General features: G+C 38.8%; 1 protein-coding gene across 1 annotated transcript in view; it reads left to right on the top strand.

The window, feature by feature from the left end:
- Positions 1–11,333, top strand: part of SHISAL2B (shisa like 2B) — a 34,275-nt gene extending 22,942 nt beyond the window's left edge. The window contains exon 3 of the mRNA XM_072413805.1: positions 11,193–11,333. Within this exon, the coding sequence (XP_072269906.1) occupies positions 11,193–11,323 (131 nt within the window). The 3' untranslated portion in view covers positions 11,324–11,333. The remainder of the gene's footprint in view (positions 1–11,192) is intronic.
- The last annotated feature ends 1,467 nt before the right edge of the window (positions 11,334–12,800 follow it).

Here is a 12,800-nt window from a genome sequence, read left to right as displayed (position 1 = left end):
AGCACAGCAGGTACATTCAGGATTGGCTTTTATCAGCGGAGGAGCTGTGCAAGCACTAGTACAGATAAGACTGCCATACTATTTTGCAAGGAGAACTTTTTGATCATTTGTATTTACCTAACAAGTTTGTTTAAAAACAACCTTTTGACAAACATTTTTAAAGATGTATATAAAAGCTCACAATGTAAATAATCATATGAGACCTGTATTGACATAGCCATATTTGCTGAATACATACACATGATGTCATCCCTTTGGATATGTAGCCCTTCCTCTGCATCCCACCCTGCATTATCATGGCAGGGGAAAGGTTTTTCTATTCAAGCTGTGGAGTTTAAATCACTGAACACCTTCAACATTGTAACATTCAACTGATTTAAATTGAGGGTTTATTTGGGCTATAAAGTGGAACAAAATTTGTGCAACTCACTTTTCAGTGCAGGGCGCCACCATCTTCAGCCATTTTGACTGGCCATGCCAACATGACATAACTCATAGTTCATTCATCTCTACACAGGAAAGGAAAGCCAGGATTGCAGGGTTTCACTGCCAATCAAAGTAGACACTGCAAATGTGCAGCTCAGCTTTAATGCCAGAAACCTGGAGAAATCAGGCAACGATAACACATTGAGACTGATTTATTAAAGCTCTCCAAGGCTGGAGAAGATACATTTTCCACAGTGAAGCTGGGTTATCCAGCAAACCTGTAATGGATTTCTTAAAAGTCATTTGGTATTTGCAAATGTTTTCAATCCTGGATCAGACCCATTCCAGGTTTGGTGGATCACCCAGCTTCACTGATGAAAGTGTATCCTCTCCAGCGTTTGAGAGCTTTAAAAAATCAGGCCCATTATTTCAGAATGGACTTCACCTGTTCCTTTCTGCAATAATGACCTGCCTGATCATGCAAACTTAAAAGTGGAACTTTAGTTCCACTTTATTAAAGCTTTAGAAGATAACATATTACCAGTATTAAAGTTTGATTCATTACCTGCTCCTGCAAGCCAGAAATCCAACATTCTACTAACCTATTATATGTGAAATCAGTATACCTACTGTAGAAGGAAATGCACACGTACATCTCCATTTCATGCAAAGGATTGACTGAGTGCAAAAATATTTGGAACAAAACAGGAACGCCTAAGCATGCTGCTGTTAGGTATTTTACGTTCACTACTACATCACAGTCACTGGCTCTGATTCATGAAAGCTCTCTAAGGCTGGAGAGAATACCCTTATATCAGTAAAGCTGGGTGATCCAGCAAACCTAGAATGGATCTGGTCCAGGATTCAAAACGTTTGCTAGCAAATAGCAAGTTATTTTTTAAAAATCCATTCCATGTTTTCTAGATCACCCAGATTCACTTCTGAAAGTGTATTCTCTCCAGCCTTGGAGAGCTTTCATCAATCAGGGCCACTATATTCAGGAAGCTTCCTTATGCTTTATCTGCCTAGCTCTGCAGTCAAAGCTGATGTTTAAATCTGCAGCTTTTAATAAAATAGCATGCTACTACATTTTTTGTGTATGCACTGCTGGTATATGGGGTCTACCAATTGTTCTTCTGTATTCTCACCCTGTTACAACCATTTTAAATGGGAACTATAGCTGATCATTTTGTTACCATCAGGAAGCCGGCAGTGATGTGAGGCTAATGGTGGAACAAGTGCATATGGGCAGAAAGTGGGTGAAAAAGATTTGTAATGCTGAGATTTTTTAAAACAAAACTGTATTTTATAATAGAAATCATGAAAACAATCTGTAAACTAAATTTAGCAACTAAATGTCATTCAGTTACATTTATATCTCATAGCCACAGTATACAATACCTTCATCATCAGAGGGATTAATCATAACAAACTGCTGTATTTTGAAAAGTGCCCAAATTACAAATGGAGGTCTAAAGCTGCGTACACACTTCTAATTTTTGTCGTTGGAAAGGATCTTTCACGATCCTTTCCAACGACAAGGGACTGCACGATGCATGAACGGTTCTGTACATACAGCACCGTTCATGCTCTATGAAGAGGGGAGGGGGAGAGCGACGGAGCGGCACCCTGCTGCGCGCTCTCCCCCTTCCCTTTCATTAGGATCGGCTGTCGTCCATCGTCTGTGGATCCGGCAGGTCGGTCGTCCGGACGATGGACGACACCGACACGACACCGGCTGTACACATGGCAGATTTTCGCCCGATAATTGGCCGATGCCGATTATCGGGCGATAAAAATCTGACGTATGTACGTAGCTTTATGCACATTTTGGGTATATCAAGATACTTCTTGTAATATATTCCCCATGAAACATCTCTGAAAAGGAAATCCACTATATTATCAGTTAGGATTATCACTTGCAGAACGTATACCAACACGAGTTGAGCCAGTGCAAAAATGCAATCTAACTTGTCGCCTCCACAAGTTACTAAGGATTGGAGGTCAAGCTTCTGCGAAGTTACAAATGTGGCTATTTTACAGGAATAGACTTCAGTATTACATAAATCATTACAAAACAGCCCTCCAAAGCATCTGACAAAAAATCTGAATGATGAAAACAGACTTGATATAAAAGTGGTTTTCTTACTACTGAAGAACTGAAGGATAGCAAGACTTGAAATGTTGTATAAGCTATGCATAACTTTTAAAAATTCAAGTGAGAAGTCTTCACACCATTAGTATCAGGATTTATTTTTGATAGCTTAAATGAAATGAGATGTATCAATTGAAGCAGACAGAAGGCACAGGACTAGTCATTAAACTGCGGGTAATCCTTTTCTTGTTTCTGACCTTGCCTTGATCTTCTCTGTGTCTTGGTGTAAAAGCAGCCATCTTGGGCACCACTATTGACTGTTGGGGAGATATTCAAGAAGCAGCAGAAGAAGTACAGGAAGATTTTCAAACCACAATTAGGAAGATCCTTGCATTAAAGCGGAACTAAACCCTGGAGATACTCACCTGTACCGGTTCCTTCACGGGTGCTGTCATCTTCTCCATTCTTCCCTTCCGCATTCTGATCTTTGGCTATTTTGATTGTCCAGTACCGACAAGGGTGGGTTTTCTGGGTATCCCTGGTAGTAAGTGCTAGGCTGCCTCATGCCAATTTTTAAAGTGGACCTTGGTTCCACTTTAAGGTCAGTTTTTTCCCCCAACAAGCCCTGAAGAAAACAGAGAAAAGCAAACATCACCAAATCACACTCAGATGTAGCGAGACTAGATTCCCAGACACAGTGCATTAGGTAAGGGGTCCCCAACCCCCTGGCTGTCTGACAGAGAAGGACCCCGCTTGGGGGGGGGGGGCACACTGGCCAGAGCCACAGACCATGTCCCCCATATGGATTGCAGGCTCAGGGCAGTGGGCGAGTTGTGCGGGAGTGGATAGGTTTTGGCATCATGACGTCACTCTGGGGGGATGTTTCTTTCTCTTTGTGTGACACACAGCTCCCCGCTCATGCGCGGTCCAGAGTCCATGCATTTAGTGGTCCGTGACCTGTAAAAGGTTGGGGACCACTGCCGTAGATAACCAAACACAGTGGATATACAAAAACAAAGCTGTAAGCAAGACCCAATACAATAGTGTAAATCTGGCCTGTGGGTGTACAGCACTTACTGATTCCATATTATAAATCTGCATTTTCATTCATTTAGATTTGAATGACAACACCATGCCAATGTTATGTGTCAATTGTTCTTATGTATCAGTAGGCCCTGTTTGTCTGTTTACCTTTTTGAATTTAAAGAGTTCAACAATTTCCTTGGAGTGTGCATAGTTTTTCATGACTGTAAATATAAATGCATTCAGCAAGATAATTCATAAAAATGTAATGACGGAAATATCTTTCATTACATTATGAACAAGGAAATATAGAAAAATGATGCTTACACATGATTTGTAATAGTAATCCCGTTTTGTGTTCATTCTCCACTAAACCTTTTATTGTACATTGCAATCCTGACTCCCCATTGCTAGATTGAGGTTTGTTTTAGCAGAGCCGTAGCTTCTTGTGTGGTTGTTATTTTTAGTTACACTGAGCACCCTTTTCCTTTTAATTTGGTTAGAATGTAGACGATTTTCTAAAGGCAGACCCTTTGCTGTTATTATATTTAATTATTGTAACCATTCTTTCTGGATTATTGTTTTTCTTTAGCTCATGTGGGCTGTTTGCTTTGCACTAATCTGTAGAGTGTTTTATATCTGGATAATAGCTGCATTTCATTTTGATTACACTAGGGAAGGCATTAATAATACCAACTTTGCTTACTTGCCATATTTTGTAGGTGAGCATATTTTATAGATAAAGGAACTAATAAAATATATACATACACTTACCTTGAAAAACCTGAATGGTATCACAGGGCTTCTACACCTCCCTATTTGGTGATCGTACCCAAGAAGTGTCAAGAACCAGGAGTGGTGGATGCCACAAAAGCTAGCATCTGCCTATGTACTAATTATAGAGGGAGTTACACAGTGGGGAGTTTTCCTGCTTCTAAAAATTATTAACCAATAGAAACAGTCCCTGCTTTTTATTTTAACAACAATTGAACCCTTTTATTAATATACAGAATGGGAAGCATTTATTTTGACTGGCAACTGCTTGGGAAAGGAGTGCTCCCTGCTGTATCACCCCTACAATTGGAAGCTGTACACTGCAGCCAGAACAGAGGGGAATCTTATCTTTACATAGGGTGACAATATAAAAGCAAAGAGGAAATAGGAAAATTCACTTTACAATCATGTGCAATTATGTGCACTTTGTACAAGAAAAAAAAAATGATACACATGATTGGTTATGGTTGAAGTCAACATTGTTCCTAATTCAATAAAAAAGTAAATTCTCCTTAAAGGTGAAAATTAATTTAAGAGACCAGCCTATATTCCTCCTTGGTGTACAGTATACCATCTGTATTCTGATGACACTCAATCTGTCTGTCCACCCCTGACTTGTCTCCTTGATAAGGTTTCTTCTCGCCTGGCATCCATCCACCCTCATATTCCAAATCTCACTGGCATATTTCTGTCTTGGTGTTACCTTCCATTCTTCCCTCTCATTTACCCCTCATATTCAGAACATTTCCAGGTCCTGTCACTTTCACCTACGCAACATCTCCAAAACCCGCCCCTACCTGTCCCCTGAGACCACCAAACTCCTTGTACACGCTCTTATCATCTCCCGTCTGGACTACTATAACCTCCTCCTCCCTGGTATTCCACTAACCCGACTCTCTCTTCTATAATCTATTATGAATGCTGCAGCCAGACTCATCCATCCTTCCCGCCGCTCCTCTTCTGCTGCATCTCTTTGTAGTTCTCTTCATTGGATTCCATTTCACCTGAGAATCAAATCTAAGCTCCTCTGCTTTGCCTTCAAATCCCTCCACAGTTCTTGTCCCACTTACCTTTCTGACCTGGTAAAAAAATACTCCCCTAGCCTCTCTCTTTGCTCCTCCAATGACCTACTAATGACTTCCTCACTCATAACCTCATCACACGCATGGCTCCAAGACTTTTCTAGAGCTGTCCGACTCTCTGAAATGGTCATCCTCCTCCTCTTTGGCTTGTTCCTACTCTCTGCTCATTTATTGTGTGATACTTTCCCCACCTCCTGGATTGTAAGCTCTTCGGGCCAGGGTCCTCTCCTCTTCCTGTGTCACTATGTGTATCTGTCTGTCATTTGCAATCCCTATTTAATGTACAGCACTGCATATTATGTTGGCACTATATTATTCCTGGTAACTAATAATAATAATAATATTAATAATAATAATATTCCTTAGGTAAATCAACCCTGATGAGTGGATACCTAATAAAGTAATATGCAGGTAGAGGTTGCAAATCTCAGATATCTAGGATCTGGTGTTCTCTTTGCTGATGGTGCGCATATTGTCATCAACGCACAACCAAAATCTCCAAAACCCAGAGAGGTTTTATCAGGTGATCTGCAGGTCACCTTTGTAATAATTGATGTTAAAGTGCATGCTATTACAAGAGGAAGAGATTATACAAATTTCACCAACTTGGGGGGGGTGTGCCATGTAAAAAAAAGTCACACATTCTAATCTGGACCACTTTTAGCTTTGATAATGGTAGTATTTCAATTAGGTTTATGCAATGTTTCAACATTTTTTCCCATCCATCAATTTTTCACCAAGATCTTGTATTGATGATGGGATACTTGGATAGCTGTGTAAAGTCTTCTCTAGCTCATCCCAAAGATTCTCAATGGGAGTAAGGTCTGGACTCATGTTCCCTAAACCACTCCTTTACAATAAATCCTGATAAAATTTATCACCTTAGAATCCCCTACAGGCACCCCAAATCATAACACTCCCCCTACAGGCACTCCAAATCAAAACACTGCCCCCACAGGCACCCCACATAATAACACTGCCTCCACAGGCTTGGGGAGTTTAAGACCAGGCGGTGAATTTCTATATAGGGATTATGGCCGTCAAGGTCCCACATTTTTCTAATTGAATCTTAGGTAATAATTGTCTGATATCTGCATTAGTGTAGTGTAATTCTTGTATGAAAACTTTGAATAATAGACCATTAGGTATCCTGTGATATTGTTAGCTTTTTTCATTCCAATGTCCGATGTAGATCTTTTTTCCATCCCTATTCTGATTACAAGAAATTCATGGAAACATCAGCTAATCTCTAATTAGTTTTTCTATAAAACATGTGCTGGCTGGAGATCAGAGCTTTAATGGTGATAATGATAATTAGCATTTAGGACTATAGGATTGCTTCCTGAGGCTATGGGTTCATGTTAAAAAAATTTGTCCTCATTATTCCTCATGAAATGAGCACTGCGTACTCTGTTTTGGTGTATAAAGTGTCCATTGTATATACATATAAAGACAAATGATGTTCCTATTTATTCTCTTTATGTGAAAGCTCACATTTGTTCATCAGTGTGGCTGGAATAATTATTACTTGATATTGTTGTTTCCCCACTGAAACATTTTTCTGTTTTAAATTGGCACATTTACCTATTCATTAACACATGGCTAACACACGCCATGGGAAAGCGGAATTTTGTCTGAATTAATGGCATGTTTATAAATTATACATGCTGTGCAAATCAGATTTGAATAGTTTTCTGAGAGGATGAAATGGAAAGATAAAAATCATGGCGTGCACTCATAGAATGGTCTGGGAGTCTGGGAGCACTGCTGGCTCTAGTAGCTGATTTTAGTAAGTACATAAAGGAAATAAGAAGTGTATTTTGTGTTATAACATCTAACTAAATTTTTGTTTTCTGTTCTTTGCTTTGTTTATTGTACCTCATATGCAGATTTGTAAACGCTTCCTGTAATGATCATCTGCATAACATTAAAGTAATCCTTTCAAGCTGCAGGAATACTTTTCTGAAATGTCACATTGTACAGCATTTTTCTAAAATGTAATTTATAATTAATAAAAGTCATCCTTAAACCAGGTGACTATGCCTAGTCTGGCATCAGGTCATCAGCCTGCTGCAGGCAGGAAGAAACATTTCTTCAGTCTCTCCTCCTTCAGTAATCAGATTGTAACAATGTAGTAAGTGACAAGGTAAAAGGTTACAGCAGGGGGTTGAACTGTATCAGATATTCATGAACACATGCAAAACCATGGAGTCATTTCTGCATAAACAATGGTGGCCCAGTTCTTGTGGAGATTAAAGCATTGCCAGGTGGAGGTCTGTTGTCTCTGAGATAATAATGCATGTATGGAACATGAAAAATATATCAACAGGATCAGCTTCTGCTACATGGCATTAATTATTAAACTGCCTATAGCACCAACATATTACGCAGCGCTGTACATTGAATAGGGGTTGCAGACAGATACAGCCAGTGACACGGGAAGAGGAGAGGAAGAATTTATATTATATGATCCTTATGATCGGTCTTGGTTAAGATTGGCAAATTTTGTAAACACAACATCTCCCAATTGTTTTCATAGGAAGTGATGTGACATCATAGCACTTCAGTTCCATTCTCAGAGGCTCAGGCTGTGCTAAATCAGCTTTGTTCAGACACTCAATGTAGCTATACAACACTATATTTGATTTGTTGCTGCAGTATATAGGGAGCTGGATCAGGTGTTCTATGCACAAATTCACACCCCAATGAAGAGAAAAATATATACATTTACATTAATAAATCAGATGATCTAGGCAACATTCGCAGCTGATACTTATGCTAGCAATTTCAATGAGAGTGGAAATTTGACTATTGCCTAACTGAAAGATGGTTCAAGCCCAACTTGATCTTGTCATAAATGTAGCTTATGTTAGAAAGGAAAACTACCCTTGCCATGGGGCTACCCCAAAATGCAAGGATTAAATGTTCGTTTTTGCACAGACTGGTCCCTCTTCTGTAAGATGTTCTGTGCTTCGGTCTCAGCCATGGCATCATCCCCTACAATTCAGTGACAATAGTTCTGCATTGCAGGGATGATGAGGCTTTACATACAACCTGGAGCATTGGAAAGAAGAGGAGTGCACCAACCCTTGGGGAAGCAAGGGAAGTATATGTGCTTTTTACAGTTCCCCTAGACCAGGGGTGTCAAACTCAAATACACAGGGGGTCAAAATTAGAAACTTAAATTTATTGAAAAAAAATTATGGCGATTTTTCCTTCTCATTAGAAAGAAACCCTTTTTATATAGAAACACAGAGGTTTTGCTTCAAATTCAATCTGGAACAAGCTTATATTTGAGAAAGAGGCATAAAAAAAAAAAAATTTATTTAAGAAAAAATCTAACGCCTCTTTCTCTATTTAAGCCTTCTGAGTTAAATTTCAATGGTAACCTTTTTGCACAGGCTAACAATATTAATGACAATATTCTTCAATGAAAATCCAACTATTCAAGTCCATGCCTTGGAGTAGCAAGGAAAAGTACAGCTAACGGGGAGTGCTGGAAATGCCAGACGCAGCCAATGCGGAGCTAAATCTTATGAGTGACTCCCTTTCAATGAAATAGCGCCGCTACTAAAATTCCCGGCATTATTTGAGTCTCTAATACAGTCCAATGTGAGGCCACGCATAGGTAGAGAGCCCGCTGGTCTATAGACGTGAGTGATGCTGGGAATTGTAGTAGCGGGGCTATTTCAATGCAGCCGCGGGCCACTTGCAAAAAGGATTTGGGGACCAGAGTTTGACACCCCTGCCCTAGACCAATAAAAATGCCCATTTGACCTTAACAGTAGTACTTTAGGTGTAGTTGTTTAGAAGTGGTTAAGAAAGGATGTTATTGGGTTAGTTTAAATGAATCAGAATGCAACATTTTGTGTTTTTTTTTTTTTTATGGTAGAAATATGCATATACATTAGCTGAACATATTACAGTTTGCAATACATGGCACGTATACCAGATGTTTTTTTCCATTTAGCAATGACAATAACTTCAATGTGAAGTTAGAAGGGTGCAATGTAAATGTGATCAGAATACTATGTCTGTAAATAGGCTGAACAAAGCAGTAACATTTTCTGTATCAAGCGATCTCCATAATGGATGAACAGAAGCTGGGGACACCAACAGTATAATGTCTCTGTAAAGAGTCTGTGTTTAGAAGATAATTTTGTCTACACTATTGTTGTAGATTATTCTAGATTGTTGCTAAAAGAATAGTGGAAGAGACCCTGACACCAACTGCAGGTAAAAACATAGAAAATCAAGTATTGTAAATACTTTCAGCATTTTTCTTTTTCCATAAACAAGTGTTGATTTACTTTCACCATGCCTTGGAACTCACTAGTAAATTTTACCTTAATTCTACGTTTTTTCTAGCACAGTCTGTTTCCTGAATATATATTACAGCCCTCTCCTATTAAGGAAGCAGCTAATTGCAGTCTCCTTCAGCCCTGCCTTAACCTTCCCAAAAAATCTTTTATGTTACTGCTGGGAAGGGAGAATAATATAACGTAAATGATAGAATAATATCTGCTGGGTTGCTGAAATCATGTACATGATGGTGGCACTCACCAGCAGTCTCCGGGCTTTTGTATATCTACAGAGAAAATGCTTGGTACAGGTATATAACATGCATAAAAGAGATTAAATGCCCATATAATCCTGGTAAAATGAATTGTTTGGTCACTTTAAAGCCCCCACCTTTTATTGCCCCTGTGCAGAAAGATTATTAGGTACTTTACCATCCACATTTCAACAGAGGCTAAATAACCTTTTAAATAGGACAATGCAACCCCTGCAGAGCATACACATATGTATCCTAGGTGCATACATTGTTTATGTACAGGGATAGGGGTAGATTTTTCTTCTGCTATTTTTTTTTACCATTTTATTATTTTTTTTAATTTCATTGCTTTACTATCACAAATATTTAGTGCATTGCATTGTATATTGTTATTCAGTTGTACAGTGACAAGTTCTTTTCTCTTCATTATTATTATTAGCCAGTATTTATATAGCGCCGATATATTACGCAGCGTTTTCTAAGTCCATAGTCATATAATTAACTGTCCCTCAAAGGGGCTTACAATTTAATGTCCCTACTATAGTCATATGTCTTTATTACGGTCCAAGGTCAATTTTGGGGGAAAGCCCATTAATCTAACTGCATGTATATGGAATGTGGGAGGAAACCAGAGTACCTGGGGGAAACCCACCTAAACACGGACCTGCAAACTTCATGCAGGTAGTGTCCTGGCCGGGACCTAGCACAGCAATGACCAGAGTGCTAACCTCTGAGTTACCGTGCAGCCTGTATCGAGACATCAGGGGTCTTTTAGTCACCTTATGTCTCTTTTGCACTGATCTTAAAAGTAATAAAATGTATATGAAATATTTTGATTTTTGGTATTGACCTCTTGACATGTGGATACCTGGTTCCTCTCTGCGTTCCCTGTGGTCCTCATAGCAGATTGAACCACGGAGGACAGTGGATTCCAGTCCCATTACTAAGGGTAGGGAACTGAGAAAATGTTTTTTCCTGCCTGTAGTGGACTGATCACAGCCCAGGCAAAGTCAATAGCTGTTTATTTGTAAAAGCTAGAGTTGCTTTTTTATATATATGGTTGGAGTTTAATGTGACATGTCAGGAATTTTGTCATGCAGACTTATTATTTACTTACACTTCAGGAATACATGCTCCAAATGTAAATGAAAATTCTAAGTAAAATATTCAAATAGAAAGATTCCTGGCTGATTAACCGATAAGAGTTTCTTTTACAAAGCTATGTTGTATTTTGCAGGCAATCTAAAAAAACAGATGAAACCAGGTTTTTCAGCCACCACCCTGAATTCGACAAACGATACGATCTGTGACCGCGATGGCACCGCACAAGAAAAGCTTGCAGAAGTCACACAAATCACCAAACTTTAACCGGATAGAAATGTACAATTTTTCCTATTTTAGTTTTATATGATCTGTACAGAATAAATTAATAAATCATTATTGTAAATATACAGAGTTTCCATTGCCCTTTATTCGTGGAAAAAGGTAAAATATTTGAAAAAAAATTAATTAAGAGATTCCTCTCTGGACTGTAGTGTGAATGTTATCAACCCACTTCCACCCAAATCTAGGTCATCCTGGATTCATCCCAGCCAGTGAATGGAGAAGCAGCACAGTTATGAGCTCATATTTCTTTTTTTATTCTTTATCTTCCTATCAATACAAAAAACAGCTCTGTTCCTTGTGCTGCTTCTTCCTCTCATCATACACCCCTGCTCTACATGGACTATAAGTGTCTGATGCCATATAAAATTATTTTGAAAATTGATTTAACAATGCAATAATTTTATGCATCTGTTTGTGTCTTTTATATCTGCCCAACTGGTAAAGAGTACACAGAGAGCGAATGTGGAGCTAATAAGCATTCAAATACATTAACTAGTACAAATAGATAAATATGGTACATAAAGCTGGAATATATATATTTTAATAAATAGGGGGTAACAAACCTAGCAAGCGATAGCATAAATGCAGAGAACAGAAGGAGAATGAAAGAGGGTAAAATAGGAGGAAGGAGTGGAAAGAAGGTGGGGCACTCGTGTAAGAACGCTAAATCCTCATATACATATGTATATAGAATTCTCTTTACTTTCTAAAAGACTAGTCATAACTGGGAATTGCTAGTAATCCATCGATGAGTAAGAAACCTTCTGTATGCAAATTAATGATCTGATATTAGGTCAGTCAGACTCTGCAGAGCTTGCCCAATTTTAAAGTCAGTGTAATATGCATGCGAATGTCACTTTATTGCATCTCCTTAAGGATCTTAACTAACAAATAAGACACATTAATCAAACCCTGTGGTTAGAGTTGTCACCAGCTCCTAGGAAGAAGGAGATTCCAGAAGAATCAGCTGTTTGAAGGTACTTATTACTCACACAAAAAACGTTTTATATACAACTCTTTAGGACTGTCGTAAAGCAAACCTGTTCAAATAAATCAAAGTGACTGACTGAGGTGTATAGCAGGCCCCCAGTATACCCTTAGAGCTCACTGCACAGCCACCGCCAGTGATAAAGAATGCAGTTTGAGGCGATTAAAACGCATTGGTACATATGCAGCTAGGGTAGAGGGATTCTAGTTTATTTATTTTAGGAGTGGACTGGAGATTGATTTAGGGACCAGCCTGTCGCCCAAATGGTTGTGAGCATTTGTGGGAGTACCTATTTGGAATCTGGAAGCCCCTTTAATAAAGGCCCCCCAGAATGATGCCCTTTCGCCAATGGCAAGGAGTACAGAGTTCATTGAATGCATTCCCCATTCTCATTTAGAGCTGCCAAAATCAACAAAAATGTTTTATTAAAAGTATTAATATATTATTTATTTGAAAAAGACAAAAACCTTT

This window comes from Pyxicephalus adspersus, chromosome 6, assembly GCF_032062135.1.
Source record: "Pyxicephalus adspersus chromosome 6, UCB_Pads_2.0, whole genome shotgun sequence".
In the NCBI taxonomy this organism is placed as follows: domain Eukaryota; kingdom Metazoa; phylum Chordata; class Amphibia; order Anura; family Pyxicephalidae; genus Pyxicephalus; species Pyxicephalus adspersus.
The sequence above is the reverse complement of the archived record's forward strand: the minus strand, read 5'-3'. Positions and strand labels throughout refer to the sequence as shown.